The sequence below is a fragment of the Bactrocera tryoni genome, chromosome 2 (genome assembly GCF_016617805.1).
Source record: "Bactrocera tryoni isolate S06 chromosome 2, CSIRO_BtryS06_freeze2, whole genome shotgun sequence".
In the NCBI taxonomy this organism is placed as follows: domain Eukaryota; kingdom Metazoa; phylum Arthropoda; class Insecta; order Diptera; family Tephritidae; genus Bactrocera; species Bactrocera tryoni.
This window is the reverse complement of record NC_052500.1, coordinates 78,607,538-78,626,278: the sequence shown is the minus strand read 5'-3', so window position 1 is coordinate 78,626,278 and position 18,741 is coordinate 78,607,538. Positions and strand designations below refer to the sequence as shown.

The following is an 18,741-nucleotide window of genomic DNA, read 5'->3' as shown; positions in this document are numbered from 1 at the left end:
CTGTATGATATTCCTTTTGAGTGTTCTCTTCTCATTAAGATAAAATTCAAAAATCAGTCAATTTGGCTATGGAAATATTTGAATCTCAAAAAAAGGTAGCCCTCAGTTTTCATGCTAATAGCATGCATTTTCTTTGAAACTAATTCGGCGAGTCAAACTCACTATATCGGTTGCTTTTTGGTCTTTTGTGTGTACTAGTAGATTAATGTTTCCCTGACAGCCATCATATGACTCCGAAACTTCTTCGGTTTCCTGTGGAGAGGTCTCACGGTCCAGAATGAGCAAATGCAGCACAGTTTTCAAATATCTAGTTTGGTACCGGGTGATCAAAGTTGATGTACCTTTTTTAATGGCCTTTTTATTGTGATTAAATTGTGATGTTAATGATTAGAGCCCCGTCGTCTCTGGAGTTGCTTACTCTCCCTACATACCTTGCGTATTGTAGCCATCATCCAATAGACATTTTTCTTCCAACAGCAAAAATCCATTCATCGCCCGAAATATTTCTGTAACCATATTTTTTAAATACGTATCCAGTCGCTTCCTCACGCGGTCGAAATAAAACTATGAGCAGATATTCGTAATACATACAATCGTATTAGCTAATAGTAAATTTCTCTTAAAGTAGCCAACACTGATGACCTTGAAGTCATCATCGGAGAGTGAGAGTAAGTACTTAACGGCTTACACTCGTATTTCACAAACAGCAGGAGGTTTTAATGTGGCATTGTAGGAACTCAAATCGGTGGTTGTCAAAGTTATATAGAGAAATGTGGGGTGAGAACAGACAGGCACTTTCAGCTGCATTGTTCAGCTTTTGCAAGAGTGAGGCTGAAACATCTTCGTATCTTACCTCAGCGAAACAGTAGATATTGATTGATAAACGAGGAGAGCACCGCGATCTTAGGTCTATTATGCCAGAAGATATAGCCGCAAATGACATTAGACGTTTCAACAAATTTGTGCTATGCTCAAAGCGCTTTATCTCTTTGTAAGGCTTATATGATCTCAAAAATAAGAGTTTCTAGGTAACATAACGCACGGCGTTGTGAGCTGTTTAAATGAGATACCTGTTTCAATCGACCTCTTAACCTAATCTAACCTAACCTAATTTAACCTAAGCAGCGTAGATTTTGCAAATCAGTATTTCAATATACATATATGCTTTTCTAATATCAGTGAATCTTTATTTCCAAAAATATACCGTTATTTCACGGTATCATAAGACAACTTTCTTCACTAGGCAAGTATTTGTTTATCAATCTACACATGTAAATAGATTAATTAAATTTTTTTGTCTCAATTTTTATAAAATATCTAACTAATTTGGCTCGAGCGTTAGAGTCTGTCTAAAATATACACAAAATTATAAAGAAGTTTTGTCAAAATAAGTCGCTTAAACATTAATAATTATAATTTACATCTAAAAATAATTGTAAATAATTTAATTCTAACTTTAATTATGTAACATATAAATTGCTTTTTCGAAAAAATATTGACATTGCTTGCGCTCTTTAGAAATCAATATCCCAACCGCTCGTTTCATCGGGCGGATCATAGTCATTCTCCACACCAGCTGGTCCAAAGTACTGCAGATCAGTATTGCATGTGATGGGTCGCTTTATCGGTGACGGCAATTGCTTGTATTTCAACTTATTCCAATCCAAATTGTCAAACCAACTGCAGGCGAATACTTTTTTATAAGATTATCATTTTTCATATTCTCAACACTCACCTATGCCGCTTAATATCTAAAATGCCGCGTCGCTGATAACCCAGGCGCTCAGCCGGCAATTGCTTACATAAATGCTTAATGAGTCCCTGTGCTGAACGCGGTATCTTCGAGGGCATTTGTATGACGTCAATGCCGCCCAATATCTGCTGGTAAATTTTGATTTGATTTTGTCCACGAAATGGTGTTTTACCCACAAGCAATTCGAATATCAATATGCCCAGCGCCCAATAGTCGACGGCGCGATCATGACCACGATCCAAAATGATCTCTGGTGCGACATATTCGGGTGTGCCGGCAAAGGTGTTCGTTTTTTGATTGGGCGGTATGTGCTTGGCGAAGCCGAAATCGACCTTTGAAGTGAGTTCGAAAGTAAGTTTTTTGTGGGCTTTTTTCAGTACTAAAGTGTTCCATAACTCACCAACTTACAATACCCATCCGTCGTTAACATTAAATTCTCCGGCTTCAAATCCCTATAAATAATATTGTGTGAGTGTAAAAAGTCAAAAGCTTCCACCACACAACCGGCAATGAATTTGGCGGTACGCTCATCGAAGAAGCGACGCTGTGACATCACCGTCCAAACATCACCACCCATACAAGCTTCCATTAGAAAGTAAACAAATTTTTCATTGCGGAAAGTCTTATATAACCTAAAAAAAGTAAATAATTTAAGCTCAAAAAACTTCAATGTAATGTAGATTACAACTTACTCAATAATAAACGGCGAGCTACGACACTTCATCATGACATGTTTTTCGCTGTAAACATGTTCTACCTGGTCCTGTTTGATTACATCGATTTTTTTGATGATTTTCAATGCGAAAGTTTTATCATTGTACGTCACCAAATCCACACAACCGAAAGCGCCAGCACCCAATGTTGCTACCTTTTTCAGATCAGTTAGCTGTATGTGTGCGTATTCGTTGTCAAATTCGGATTGTCTTGTGCTTTGCTTTCGTTCGGCCGATTTACGTTCCTCGGGCTTCTCGCGCAGCTGTGGTATAGTGCCGAGATAGCTGATGAAAGCTCTGTTGGTTAAAAACGTCGATATTTTTGTAAGTTTGTTAGAAAAAAACATTTTATTTTTATTAAATGAAATGAACTAAATGAATTGAGTAATGGAAGGCGGTGAAAGCTCATGAAAATAAGGGACCATTTCTTAGATGTAAATAGAAAGATTAAAGTATCAAACTTTCACTAGCTTAACTAGACTAATAATATTTAAGAACATATTAAAAGCTTGAACTTTAAAATAAACAATCTTTTGATAAAAGCTCTAACCGCAAGTTCAAGTGTTTTTGACAAAGCTCTTAAAAAATTTCATTTGGTGAAAGCTCCAACCAAAAGATTAAGAAATTTGACAAACTATAAAAGCTCTTAGATGTATCTGATAAAAATTGTTATCGAAAGCTCTAGTTAAATCGACAAAACTCGTACAAAATTTATTTGATGAAAGCTCAAGTGAAAATTAATAAGCCCCGAAGACAATTAAAATCAAAATTTATTTGATAAAGCTTTTAACAAATATTATCTGGTGAAAGCTCTAACTGAAAGCTAAAGGGAAAATATATAAACTGTGAAAGCTTTAAGATATATCCAGTAAAAGCTCTCACTAAAAGCTGTAATAAAATCCTCAATACTCGTAAAAAAAGTATCTGGTGAAAACTCAAGTGACTATTAATAAACCCCGAAAGCTATTGGTATGAAAATTTATTTCCTGAAAGCTCATTATTAAATGCTTAAGTGAAAGCACATTCTTTCTCTGTTCAATTTAAGCACTTTAGTGCCTGGAGTATCAGATCTAGTACATTATGAATTCAATAAACCTTGAAAGCTATTAGCGAAGCTCATGTGAAATTTTTAAACTGCGAAAAGCTTTTGAATATAATTGTGTCTGCTGAAATCCAAAAGCTCAATTGAAAGCTTACTTACTAATTTGAACCCTTCCGCGCCTGACTCTTTGGTATAAACACTAGTATGTAATCAATTAAACCGAGAAAGCTCTGCCCGAAAGCTCAAGTGAACATTTTTAAAATGTGAAAGCTCTTATGTTATAAATGTATTTGGTGAATTCAAAAAGCTCAATTAAAGCTCACTTACTCTCTGTCTAACTTGAGTACTTCAGTGCCTGGCGCATCCGCATACACGCTGGCTTGCCGTCGGTCAGCATTTAGAAGCGCTTGTTCACCGAAATAATCACCACGCTTCCGTCGATCCACCACACGTTCCACATTTTGCTCATTTTTCTTTTTGATAGTCACCGTACCACCACGTATAATGAAGAACTCATTGCCCACCTCGCCTTCGCGCACTATGCAGGCATTGGGTTCGTAGTATTTCTGTGCGTCAAAGGAAGTTAAAATTTTGTAATGACCCTATACTCTATACTTTCTACTCACCCGCTGCAGCAGATCCACCACTTTGTTGAGCACAGCATCCGATAGATCATTAAGAAATGGCGCCGCACGTAAAAATGTTAAATTCTCATCCCGTTCCTTTGACTCGGAGAGCACCATAATCTGACGGAATGTCTCACGTGTGATTTTCCACACGCGTGCATTTGTCGTCGCTACGAAGAAGAAGAAGTGAGGATATTATTTGCGTCTCATTAGGCACCACCATGTCATTTGTGAATTGCACTTACCTCTAACCGATGCCAAACGATTAGCATTATAAAGTATGGCCAATTCACCGAATACTGTCGTCGGCCCAAAACTACCCACCACCTTGCCACCCTTGATCACATCGAAGTAACCCGTTTCGGAGACATAAATTTCCGAACCCTCATCATTTTCATGTATAATGTAAGAGTCCTTTTTGTAGAATGTCGGCGCCATCGCATCGATGACCATCTCCTTGCGCTCCTTGTCCATGTAGTTGTTGAGGAAGTCATTGCGTTCGATGGCCTTGCGTATGAGATTGCGTGTTCTGCATGCCAAGCGAGGGATAAGCCATTGTGTAAATGTGTGCAAAGTGAGTTTATGTATGTGTGTGTGTGGACATGTGTGTTATTAGTTTGCTTTAGTGTGTGTGTGGCAATAAATTTTTAGAGATTTCGCTTACTCATTATCCTTTTCAATGAACTCGATGTGTACGTCCTTCTTGGCGGGCAAATTAGGACGCGTGAATATCAGACCGCCCTCGACGCGATGAACCTGTGGTGTGTCGCTGTTATCACTTTCCTTTGGCGTTGGCGTTTGCTCCTTTTCGTTGTTCATCGTTCATGTGTGCACGTGTGTGTGTGAAAAAGTAATAAATATATTGAGGTTGTTAAAATAAATGTGTGTTGCGAAATTGAGATAACAAATAGGGGCACAATTGAGCAATAAATCGAAGGTCTGACAGCAGTGTACTTTTCGAAATTGAGCTATAAACAGTGTAATTTCGTAAACTTAATTGCAGCTACCGAAGGTGGGTTGACGCTTTAAAAAGCACATACTTCGGACCTAGGCTAACCTACATTTGTTGAGCGCTATTTTTAATAGGAAAATATAATATTTTTCAGAAAATATTATTTTTTGTAACTTTAACCATTTTTTTATTTAATACTCATTTTTTAAGTAGAAGAGGTTATCTTTCAGTATTTTAGGTAGGTTTTGGTGGGTTAAAATTAGGTATACTATTGTATTTTTGTTTTAGTACTTGATTATACGATTCAGGTCGGGATAATGAAAGCCACTTTAGTTGTTACTCTATTAGATAGAACAGGTGAGAGAATCCAATTAAGAGTAGGAATCGCCAAACTTCATTTAAAGAGTTCCAGCTTGGGTTTTGGGTGAGAAAGTTATAGCAAAAGTTATAGAATTCCGTATGTTAGAGCTGAATTTATGGTGAGTTTATATTCTGTTGGGATTTTCTTGTAAGAGCTTAAAAGTTAAGTCTTTGCCTAGCTTCTACCATGAAGTCATTGCTGTGATGAGTTGACTATGACTTCCAGTTCCTTAGTATCTCTATGAGAAATGACAATTCTTTTCGAATTGCGGCTGTCTAAGGTCAGTTCCGTCTTGGATATGTTGACTTACACTATAGGATTCCATAACTTAATAATTACGTGGAGTTAACTTAGTTTGTATTGGAGTCTATCACAACTGTCTTATATTTATTTGGGTTTGACGAAGAAGTCATGTGGTTGACTATGACCTCCAGACTATTGGCATCTCTATTAAAAATTTCAGTTCGTTCCGATTTGCAATTACCGAAGGTCAGTTCTGAATTGATTATTTTAGATTGGAAAGCTACAGTATAAGATTCCGTAAGTCAGTAGTAGTTTGGAGCTAGCTTAGGTTCTTTTTTGTCTCTCGTAAGCCCTTGGAAGTTAATCGTAGGTCTAATTGTTTTAGATTCTTTTAGATTCGAATATTAACTCATATGTCGCTGTGATGACTTGACTATGATCAAAAGTCTTTGGAATTTCTGTGACAAACAGCGTTTCAGAGCTCGAATTAAGAGATTCAGAAATATCACCTACAATATTCTAAACCCTTGAATCTTCTGGTACTGAATATAATTCCACTTATTTTCAAATATTTCATCTTCAGAGTAAAGTTGATTCCTCATCTCAGGAAAATAGACCCAGTCGACTTAGCATAAGAGATTAGTTCACAATATTGTATGAGTAAAACTTACGTTTGAATCTCAATTGAAATCTTCTGCGTTCTACATCTAAACACTCACATCTCGCAAAGTCATGTACCCATTGCTTTTCATAGTTTGAAAAAATTTACTAAATCTGCCTCTGGAAGTGAAAAATTGGGTTCAAGGGAAAGTTCTGCTCAAAAATTCTGTAAAACTTGCGTACCATTAACATCTCTGTGACACACGTCGATTCGAAGCCCTGATTGTCGCGGTTCGAAAATACCGCCTACAATATTCTCAAACATTTTTCCCTTCTACTAGCACCAGATTTATACAAATGAGAATCTTATTATTTTATCTTCAAGGCTATGGTGACTATTTATGAAGTGAATTAGGTCTCCGCATATGAAAAATGATAATATTGTATGTGACTTCCTGGTAACATCAGTGCTCTTTCTAGCGTACTCAAGAACGTATACTTTTTAACATCAACTGACGTTTTGTTTCTACTGCATTCCAAATCAAACCAGTTCAACATACAAGCATACGATTACAGCCACTCTCACCTTCTCCTCTAAAAGTCTCGGTTGTTGTTGTTGTTCTAGCGGCAGAATTGTGCCGAGTTGACAGTCCTTGACCGGATAAAAAATTTGGATCCGTTCCGGACGTCGTGGGAACGGTAGAACCAGGTCAAAAAAGTCTCGGTCTAATGTTATTGTAATATTAAAAAATTTTTAAAGTTAAAGACTTTGAATGTTTTCTTTGATAAATTTGGCGAAGGGAGCTTTGTTGAGAGAGCCTAACGCTCACCTCAGAATCCGAAAATATAGGATATGAACTCATCCTCCATAAGATAGATATTCTCAGATGCCAAAATAGCAAATATATCAATTAATAGAAAACATTTTTTATGTTTCTGGCCTAAAAGTTCAAAAAGTCTGTGCCTATTGTTGCTGCAATGTTTAAAGCTAAAAGCTGAAGATTGTGAAAGATTTATATGATCAATTTGGAGAATAAAGCTCTTTTGAGATATCCTCGTTTGTCACCCGGACTACCGAAATATGGTTACACAGAAATTCGCGACGAGAAGGATATTCTCAGATGCCAAACTAGCTAAGAGATCGGTTAGAAAATAATTGAGATTTTGTACAGCGATCGGTGCTCTCTTGTTGATTAATATTTGACACTATTTTGTGGTTATTATGGGCTGAATTCACTGAGAAGCTTTAGCAGGCCGAGTTTTATTTTTCAATTTTTCAATACTAAGAAGGCATATCAGGTCGAACATTTTCGAATTTTGAGCTAAGTTCAAAAATTTATTTTTATTTTTAATGTTTTTGTTTGTGATTACCTCTACGAGTACACCTGAATCACGGCCAAGTTCACTATTGATGGTTACTGTTGAATTATCGCTGAGATTTAGTATTTCACTGAGAGTGTAGAACTGACGTTCAATGCTGAACTGAAGACATGGAATATACAAAAATAAAATTTCGATAAATACTTGCCAAGTTTTTGGGCTGAGAGAATTTTAACAAAATACAATGCGGACAATAGTGTATTTGCCTAAGACAGGTGCAGAATGAGAGGACAGTGAGAGAACATGTGGAAAACATTTGTTAGAGAGTGTGGAATGCTAACGGTGTATTTTGTTTGTGTTTGGAGTAATTGTGAAACTAGTGAGGCTGAAATAAATACGGATGGATTTGAGCAATTTCCGTGGAAAAAGCTTTCTACGACAACAACTCAGAACTAATCACATACGTAAGCTCGAAATCGACCACAGAGCTTTCATGCACATGAAAGCACAAAGCGATGTTTATAAGTTTCTAAAATAACTCTGAACTAACCACATGTGTAAGCTTCAAATATAGCTAAGAGCTTTCACGCGCTTGAAAGCACAAAGCGCTGCTCATAAACGTGACATCAAACATGTAAGTTTCTAATATGCTTGAGAGCTTTCATACGCATGAAAACATAAAGCGCTGTTTATAAGCTTCCAAACTAAATCAGAACTAACCACATATGTAAACTCGAAATCTACCTCAGAGCTTTCGTGCGGCCGAAAGCACAAAGCGCTGCTACCAAACGCGCCACAAAACCCACGTCAACAATGCAGCGAGCTCTAATAGACACTTTACGAAACTCATTTGTGGCAAACTCTGTTGATTTTCAATGTTAGCATAAAAGCTTTGCTAACCACATGCTACGCTGCGTGAGTGTCGGCGAAATAGATTTACTGAGGAGTTTTGAAAGTTGCCACAAATTGTTGAACATATTTATCTACTTCTCAGTAGCATGTCAATTAAACGCACTAAATGGCAACAACTACACTAAAACGGGTGGAAAAGTACACTAAAGGACCAGGACCCACGAGCTTTTGACTACAACCACCTCAATGGAGGTGTATGTGCCCCCCTTTGTCGCTTCTACAAATAGTGTGTGCTTACTTTGTCATTTGTTGCATCACTCGCCGCTGTTGTTGCCTCCGTCGAGCCTGTACCAGCGTACCGCACATCGTAGCCAGGCGGCGTGGCAAACTCGGCGTTGGCGCTAATGCCGCCCTCTTCGATATGCGACGTCGCTGTGGTGGACGTGGCGACCGCAGAGCTGCGCTTGATTTTGTTGCTGCGCATCGAAAGCAACGAAGCGGACGACGAGGCGGTGGTGAGCGGCTGCGGTGGCAAAGGCGGCGGCGGTGGTATGTGCAGGTCCTCTGCAGGTGGTGAGCTCCCCCTTGCTTTACGCCAACTTTTCGATTTCGATTTGCGTGTCGTCGCCTGCGGTCCGTAGAGCGTGGGCGAGGAGGCGGCGCTGGCGAGGCGACTGCCGTTGTGTTGTGTGTTCCACTCATGGCTGTTGGGTGCTGGCAGTTGCAGCAGGGAGCTGAAGGTGCCGGTGTTGTTGGTGCTATCCGTAACATTAGCTGTTTGCAACTGTACTTTCTTTGTTTGCTTTTGTTGTTGTTGTTGCTGCTGGCTGCCTGGCGTCGTTACCGCTTTTGTGCTGCGATAACTGCCGGCATCTAAAGACTCCGCGGACACAGTGTCCTCTTCGTGCGCATGCTGGCCAATAAAGAAGCGCACCGCCAGCGTCGAACTCGGCGTGGTGGGTGTATCCTGGTCACTGCTGTTGCTCCGATAGCCGTTAGCCTGCTTTATGTCGACATGTAGCGCACCAATCTGCGCCTCCACTATTTTGTCGAGCTCTTTTGATGCTCTGCACTCCTCAATCCCATCGACTTCATCGCGTTGTTCTTCTTCCTCTAGGTTTGGTGCATCGCTCGGCAGCGCCGTGGGCCGCCGTCCTTTCACCGGCTTCAATAGTGAGTTGCTTGCACTGAATTTGTTGCAGTTGTTGTTGCTTTTGTTGGCGCTATTGTTGCGGCTGAGATTGTGTGCTTTGTTGGAAATGAATTTTTTAGGCGGCAAACTGTTGACATTGCCGCTCCCGTTGTTGACCAAATTGCCATTTGCGTTGTTGCCATTTATGTTGTTGCTCTTTGCGATGTTGTTGCCATTGCTGTTATTACTGCCAGCCTTGTTGTTGCTATTGCTTCGGTTGTCAATGATTTGCTCCTGTGATTTTCGTAGTAGCTGTTATGTCATTCGCGCGCATTTTCAGTTGAAGTTCGGTTGCGTTTTTGGTTGTTTGTGTTGTTAGCGGTGCAGTGGTGTTGTTAGTTAGACAAAGCATGTACACAAACACACACACACGCATTTAAAGTGCATAAAGAGTGGAGGCCCATATGCGGTTGATAGTTTCGTGTGAGTTAGCGTTGGTTAATAGACGTTATTGTGTAGTTGTTAATGCATTGTTGTTGTAGTTATTGTTGTTGTTAAACGTGTTGTTGATAGTTGGTGTTTAGTGATGGCATGGAAAAAAAGACAAAAAAAGAAACAGCGTTGTGCGTAAGTGTTGTGGCATTGGTAGATGGTGGGGCAGTTCAGCGAGTGCTTAGTACACAAATACATACACACACATGCATAATTTACATAATCTATTGAACTTTCAACAAAAAAAACATGCCTAAACAAATCTACAACTAAAAGTATTGAAATTCTATACAAATGTGGAACTTTTTTAAACATTTTGAGTCCAAAGTTATCTCAGGGCATGGGTAAATCTTAACAGTAGGCAATTGCGAGGAAGGTTCCCGAACATACTCTAGGTGTCTAGCGGTGAGAAACAGTTAAATCAAAAAACCAAAGATATCTACTCATGAAAGGTGATACAAAGCCTGAATCAAAGCGGGATTGTCCACAAAGGCCTTAAACTTTATGGTACATATTCCAGAACGAAAAAAAAGTCTGACTTACACGATCTTGGTGGTCAATCGTCTGTCGCAAAACGTGAAATTATCTGCTCACCATAGTGTTCTTCCAATAAATTTATTCGTTGATGCGATGTGTAGGAAGTGGCGCCGTCTCATTGAAACCAAATGTCACCGAGATCACGAGCTTCAATTTCAGACATCAAATAGGCGATAGCGCGATAACGGTCACCATTGACGGTTATGTTCTCACCGGCATCATTTTCGAAGAAATATAGACCGATGATTTCACCGGTTTTTTTCTTTTTGGATGAAATGCCATCTCTTGAATCTCTTCAAATTGCTGATCGTCCCAAATGCGACATTTTTACTTGTTTACATATCCATTGAGCCAGAAATGGGTAATCGCTGAATTTAAAATTTGGCTTGAAAACGTCGAATCTTCTTGTTACTTTTCAAGAGCCTATAGAGCGAAGCGGTGTCGCTGGGCAAGGTCGAGTGGTTTCAGTTAATACAAAAGCTGTATTTTGTACGCTTTCAATTTAAGATGTCGACATACATAAAACGCGTCCGCCCGAGTTGCTGCGAATGTCACTGAATCGACGCTTCACGGTCTTCGTGTACACTCTCAGCTACAGTTGCTATATATTCTCACTGGGCGTTGTACATATTCTATTTGGTCAAATATTATCCAATATTGAATGCTGGGTCTCAAGATGAGTGATGGTGTTGCGAATAGTATGCTCAGTAGGCCGATTATGTTGACAAAAAGTTGAGCGAAGCGCTCGAAACACACTCTTTACATAACGTGAATTTTCGTAATAAAGTTAAACGATTTGTAGACGTTGTTTCGAAGAAAGGCTTTGCATGATGAAATGCCAAAAAATACTGAACAAAAATTACATGACAACTTGACACGTCTCATGAATGATCTGTCAAAAAAAAGCTATTAAAAAAAGGACCCCTACACCTGGATTATCTCTTATATACCCCTGCTTAGATCACCTGTTATATACATTTCTGTATACGTGAATTCCAGTAGGACTTAACGTAGTGATTTTAGGTAAGATTTTAGTACAGAAAATCGTTTATAAAGAAGATTGGAGCAGCAAGATTAAAGTTGAATGATTAAATAGTCGTTACTTCAGAAAAATCTATAAATTTCACAGAAAGAATTTTAGTGGTTCTTGAATTCTTGATTAAGTGATGATTATGTGTAGCGATAGGACTATTTTACTAACATGGGAATGGTAAAGCACTAAAAGTATCATCGATACTATAGAAAATTATCGATAGTATTACCAACTTAGTTGATTAATACTAGCACCTAAGGGAATAAATGCATGTCAAAATACATACAGAAAGTTATTTTTTTATCTTAGTTTCTTAAATACAATAAAATATACTTTCTCAGTTTAGTTAACAACTATTTCAAATTTCGAATAAAAGTAGAAAAAGCTATGAATAATTGAAACCTGGAAATTTTTTCTAACACAAATCTTCAATTTTTCAAGACTATTTATAGATTACACAGATAGAGGCTTAATTCTCCAGAAATACATGAAAAAGTTAGTTTATTTATTAGCTTAATGAACTATGTGTAATTAAACTCGCATTATCCCACACAAAAGACATTACACGTTTAGTGAAGCACACAAATGAGTATCTTTTAAGTTATTTATGACAACATTTAAACACAAATAAATACACTTCAAAGCAAAATTGAGTCTTCTAAAAGTATATATGCTTACCTCACTAGATTTGGGTGTAAAAAGCGCAGTCTCCTCTCGTCTTATATAACGGCCAATTTGCTAGAAATAAATAATAGAAAATAATTTAATTTTAGTAGTTAATAATCTTAGGTGAAAAATGAAACTGTTATATGTATCATATATATCCTTTCATATTGGTTAAACCTGGCCGCTTTAGTGTGATTAAACCCTTCAGATGGTCTAATTATTGACAGTATAGGGCAAAATAAAGCAGTTCATAGAATATATACATATACATATAAAATATGTGCGCACTTATACTACGCGAGATGTAGTGTACTGAAGCTATTTATTGGACAAATATTTGACTTCACTTTACTGTTTCTTCTGTACGTCATTAATTTAACGAAGACTTATGTAGGAAAACATTTTTCAATATTTAAGCTCGTATGAAGCTTCATCTCCATATGTAAATTAGTGTGTTTTTATAACGCGAAAAGTTTGTGTGGCCATTTTCACGGTGGATATAGCTCGATAAGCAGGGGTTCGGTGGCTACAATAGGCCATACACCTTCACATTTTATTTGAGAGAGAAGGTTTCAAGTCAGGCTAAAAGAAGTTGGATGGGGCAGGAGCATGCGATCTATCAGCGAAACTCTCATCTTATATACGGACAGATCAAAAATAACTGATGCAGTGAGCGCTGTGATCTTTTGCGCGGATCTTGCTCTCAGGCGACCCTCAAGCTGTCGAAATACTGCAGTATCTTCCAGGTAGAAGTATTTGCGGTCAACAAAACTGATGGAAATATCAATATATCGCCTCGGTAGCCAAGCGGCAATTAAAGCAATAGTCTGCCATCGAATTGTGTCAGAGAATTTCCTTAGAAGCAGGGAGGCAGTAGATAGAGGGGCTGTCGTAAAGCGAATGCATATATACTGTGTTCCAGCCGACAAGGGCGTTCCGGAAAACGAAGTAGCCGATGATATTGCTAAGAGTGCCATTTGCTTGATTACACTGTGGAACATTTTTGGGATTATTGTCTGGGGGGGGGAGATCAAAGGGTTTGGCGTTCGTATGTGTCAGTTTTTTTATGACCATTTACATTTTTTTCTTATCTTGATGTTTTTTCACTTAGTTGTAACATAAGAAAAACAGAAAGTTATGCAAAGACATACTGACCTTACCAAGCCGTATCACCCCCAGACAATAATCCCAAAAATGACATTATTAACGATGATACATGTAGAAAGGGCTGAACAGAGAAGTAAACATGGGAGATGTCTAAAGAGGACGCTGGAATACCCGTACTGTCTCCGCTTGCAAGCCATAAATGTACTAACCATGTAGAAAGTGCAGAGAAGTAAACATGAGAGGGACGCTGGAATACCTCCTCCGCTTATGTCTAACCTTATCAAGAATCTGGCTTATATATCAAGAGACTGGAAGCAGTATCACAATTAGATTCCAAGTCTCAACTAAACTTCCCACAAAGAGTTGACGTCCTGCTTAACGAAACCTTCAGCTCGTATAAGTAACAAACCTACATCTAGCATTACAAATGATCTGTCGGTCTAGATGTGGTTGAAAACATAACTGGGCACCTCAAATGCATCATCATTAGTGGTGACGGGACATTGGTTTATATATATAACATCGAAGTTCTCCAACAATCTAGCGAATGGCATTCTAAATAAAACTAAATAAAATTCAGTTTAGAAAATTAAATTCGTCCAATGCACTGAAGTCCCTCCAGACTAGTCTTATAAGAAATTTATAGAAAAGTGGATCAATCATTGTCCATGCGGGGCGTGTGTATATAAGTATATCTGTAAAGCTTCAGTAATTGAGTCCATTCGAATGAGTGTTGAAAATGGTTCCAATATTGAATCATTTCCCGTATAACTTGGGAACGATTAGGTGCTAGGTCTCATATGTCACTTGAACAACTTTATTACATTAAAATAGGAAAAACACCAAAAAAAACATATTTAACCTATTGTATTTGCATGTATATTGAACCCTCATAATAACCTTCCTTGCTTCGCTGTCCATCAATATCCCACACGCGCATTAAAAATTAAATACCGTTAAAACGCTCAATCATACATAGCTTTGGTGAAAAAAAGTTATTTATAACGGAATCATATTAACAGCTGTAAACATGCGCTCGCAGTGAGCTTGTGTGCCAACAGTCGTCCTTGAGGCTAAGTACCGTTCCTTGCGGGCAACAAAAAAGTGGCAAAAATAACACAAATAGCGGAGATGCCACAATTACATGCTTACAGCGATGGCATGCTTACCTACAACAAACACACACGTGCAAATATTATTGTGTATTTTAAGCAAGCACCGATAAGCGTTACACACACACACACATTTATGTTATGGCGACTTGTGATTTCATTTGACAACGATCCATCACTGACAGCACATCAGCTACCACACCTCTAACTGTTTTTGATTTTATTGCAGCACTGAGTGGCATGACACATGACATACACATACTGAAACAAACACATTCAAATATATATATTCATATATATTTACATATATATTGATTTATATTTATGCATAAAGTTGACAGACATGTGATAAAAAATTGATTGCTTTCAGATATGCCCTTATTTCTATGTGAGTGCGTGCCTGTCTGTGTTTGTATAAACTCCAATAGTCGTATGTGTGTGTGTGTGTATGCAATATTTGGCTCACTTTGTTTACACAATTCGCTATCAATAAGTTGTTGCTTTCGATTTTTACTGCTTTTTATTAAATAATGTTTTGTGTCGTGGCATGAAAAATGAGAAAAATATTAAGAATCCATCGGTAATATTTGCTTTTTGTTTTGTTTTTCGTTTTCTTGTTTTTTTCTTGCTTTTGCTTTCATTTGTATTCACTTTTCGATTTAAAATTGATAGATAACATTCCTGTTGCCACGTTTGACATGTAAATAATGTATGACATTGATTTCAGGCGCGACAAGAGACAAATAGAAATCGCAAACTTTGAGGAACGCCGTTCCGGGGCATTGCTTGTAGACATAGGGAAAATTTATTTCGAAGAAATACGAGGTGTGTTGACATTTAGAAAATAAGCAATAAAATATTAATAATAATAATAGTAATACGAAAATAAGCGTATATGATTGGGGTTTGCCTATCCTATACAGAAGGTACAAAAGTGTTATTGTTGGAAAGACGAGTTAATGCAATATTTATTACCTTTATTAAGTTTATCCAATACATACATTTTTTATTAAAATTTTCTGTAACTTCAATGAATTAATGATGATCGAAAATACTCGTATCATATTATCAAATTTGACCCGACCTCACCAAAAAAAAACATGATTTTCTCGTCTTTTAATACAAATATTTATTATCGCCTTCAAAATAGACTCTAAAATAATGCAAATCCAAAACAAATTTTTCTTTGTTATGAGCTCCCTCCCTTGCTTTGAGGATTTTTTTTTTGGATTATTTTTGGAGCGCCATACGCTAGAGTGTTGGTTAGTCTCGACGCTATGAAAATTAACGTACGTCTCGTTACCTATAATGTTGCGTGTGATGTCCTTGTATGTAGGGTCAACAGCTACGTTCTCAAGCATATCTTTTGTGAATTTTATTAGACGTCGGTTTTGCAATAGATTCAGGTCTTTTGGTAAGAGTCATAGCATTGACATGCTTTATTCCCAAAACTTTAACTAAAATGTATTGAGTCGATCCATAAGAGCTATGATACCCTCTACTACTCTATGATAGATATGTAAATAGCGATGGGAGCTCTTTCCTGCACTCTCATTTTTGAACAATTGAAGGTTTGAGAGAATATATAGAACCTGCGATTTGATTTATGTACTTAAATAATGGAGTTATAATCAAAAATGTCAAATGATCTAGATGGACCTTGCTTTAGACAGACACCGTTAAGAAGCTGATTAAGGAGCATGCCTATTAGAGTGATTCAGAAAGAAAAAAAAAATGGGTTCCTAGACACCTCTAAGAAAGCCTATAAGTTTCATCATCCATAATAATTTTTTTTTCATTGAGTTATAACATTCATAAGAAATAAAAAATTTTCCCAAAAATAATCAAACTTTAACCGTTAATATCTTTTCAACGTTTGGGTTTACGAAAAAATCATAATAGACCTTTTTTGTAGAGCATGCAATTTCCTAAAAAATCTAAGGAAAAAGATATTTTCTCAAGTAGTTTGAAGCGAGATATAAATTACAATATTACAATTAAAAACTCATATTTGGAGAGGCTTTCTTAGAAGTGTGTAGGAACCTATTTTTCCGAGTACCAAACGAAAAAAAAAAAATTTTTTTTGAATCACTCTAATGTCGTCTATACTCATTTACTACTATGATTAAAAAATATTAAAATTCATAATTTACTTTTCAAACTTTAAGACGTCTCCCTTAAAGTAATCACCCTTAGTCCCAATACACTAATGCCAACGTTTTGCTTTTAATTCTCAAAACAATTGTTAATGTCAATTTCCGGAATAGCCTTCAATGCGCACAGCCATTCACTTTTAATGTCTTCAATTGACTCAAAACGGTTTCCTCTGAATGAGCTGAAGTCACACGGAGCTAAATCGGGCGAATATTATGGTTCCGGCATGATATTGGTTAAAACTTTGGCGAAATACTTACGAAGAATCAATACAGTAGAGACGGTAGTGTAAAAATCAAGAGTTGTGAGATCGTAATCCTGGCCTATTCGTACAAACCGACGAACAGCACTGAAATACCATTCCCTGTTGACAGTTTGGCAGATCCACATTCGCTAATCGAAGAAAACTGTAAACATAACCTTGATTTTTGATCTTTTTTGGCGTGGTGTTGTAGGCTTCGGTTCACCTTTTCATGATATTTGGCCGACTGAACGTCGGTTTCCGATTCGTAAGCATAGATCCAAGACTCATCGCCAAAAATAATACCTTTCGTGATATCCTAGTAGTTGGAAAGCATTGTTTGACAGACTCTAACGCGACGTTGTTTTCCGAAAAAATTGAGTGATTTGGGAACTAATCGTGCTTTCACCTTCCTTAGACCCAAATGATCTTTCAAAATGGTTTTCATTGATCCTTTCGATATTTCAACGATGCCAATAAGATCTCTGACTGTTAGTCGTCGATTCTCAAGCACCAATTTATTTATTTTGTTGACGTGCTGATCATCAGTTGATGTTGATGGCCGTCCTGGAGATGGTTCGTAGTCAACTCGTTCTCGACTCTCTTTGAATAATTTGTACCAATCGAAACAATTTGATCGCGACAAACGGTGATACAACCTTTTTTGCCATTTTGAACGTTTCGGTATCAGAAATTTGATTCCGAATTAAAAATTCAATGGTACTTCTTTGTTGAATAATTTCATTCATCGGGAAAATCGCCGAATGTACGTTATGTATTTCTGGAAGACAAGCGTCTACTAAACACTAATGATTATTTTGGTGTGACATCTGGCACAGATTTTACTGAGTGAAAAAAAAAATATTTCGACAGCGAGACGTTTAAGAGTTCTATATAAAAATATTGATAATTTTGAGGGAATAATCTACATATATTCTAACCATTAAGCCGATTTTAAATTGTTTAGCTTTCTGGTATGAAGCTGAAGGAAGGAAAATACAATTTACAATAAATATGGCATTATGAGGAAAAGTTCCACGCGATTGGTAGTAGTTTAGAAAATCATCGGAAAATCGCAAAAACATTTTATAGTAATTTTTTAAGATATTTGAATACTTCAAAACCGTGAAAAAATAAAATCTTTAAACATTTTGTAATTTTTCCGGTTTCTGTTAACCTGCTAACTACCTGTTAAAGATATTTTGGCTTAGGCTCGGCTGAGTGAGATTAGGTTGGGTCGGAAAAGCTTTTCCTTGAAACTGCTAATGTGGTTGGTGATACCTAAACTGGATGTTGCAGAAAATCAAACTCGAAATGCAGGTTATACATTGAAAGGTTTATTCTACAGAGGATCAGCTACCAATAATAGCGATTTTTGCTGGTATCTTTGCTAAGTTTAGGCTGGCAACAAATGAAATAGAGATATCTTTGAAAATAAAAGTTAGGTATAATGAAAGCTGTTGAACATACAGTGACGCAGAAAATAATGACTTTGCACCAACTATCACACATATCAGTATTTCTTTGCGTGGCAAACTGTTGCTTCACAAATTTTTCCCTACTTCAACACACAATTTTTGGAGTTAAAAAGTATATCTATGTTGATATATTATGTGTTTAACGAAATGTCATATATTAAACAAACTCCATAATAAAAGATAATTAGTATTCACGCTAGGGATTTGTGAGTGTGCGCTTAGCAAATTCATCAAATCCCCATTTAGCGGTTTGTTTCCTAGCACTCCATACCTCAATAAGAAATAATATAGAAAACTCGTCCCAAATTTCATTAACTTTTTCTTGTA

General features: G+C 37.2%; 1 protein-coding gene across 3 annotated transcripts in view; it reads right to left on the bottom strand.

Annotated features, from left to right (window-relative positions):
- Window positions 1–1,165: 1,165 nt before the first annotated feature.
- The window catches only part of LOC120769163 (cGMP-dependent protein kinase 1), a 31,817-nt gene continuing 14,241 nt past the window's right edge, over window positions 1,166–18,741 (bottom strand). For 2 of the 3 annotated variants that reach the window (XM_040096045.1, XM_040096046.1), the window contains exons 3-12: window positions 12,335–12,394; window positions 8,761–9,906; window positions 4,799–4,938; window positions 4,380–4,663; window positions 4,135–4,304; window positions 3,836–4,074; window positions 2,446–2,763; window positions 2,154–2,385; window positions 1,736–2,085; window positions 1,166–1,680 (exon numbers count right to left, since the gene is read on the bottom strand). In XM_040096045.1, the coding sequence (XP_039951979.1) occupies window positions 1,515–1,680; window positions 1,736–2,085; window positions 2,154–2,385; window positions 2,446–2,763; window positions 3,836–4,074; window positions 4,135–4,304; window positions 4,380–4,663; window positions 4,799–4,938; window positions 8,761–9,906; window positions 12,335–12,394 (3,105 nt within the window). In that variant the 3' untranslated portion in view covers window positions 1,166–1,514. The remainder of the gene's footprint in view (window positions 1,681–1,735; window positions 2,086–2,153; window positions 2,386–2,445; window positions 2,764–3,835; window positions 4,075–4,134; window positions 4,305–4,379; window positions 4,664–4,798; window positions 4,939–8,760; window positions 9,907–12,334; window positions 12,395–18,741) is intronic. The other variant, XM_040096048.1, reaches the window with a different exon arrangement.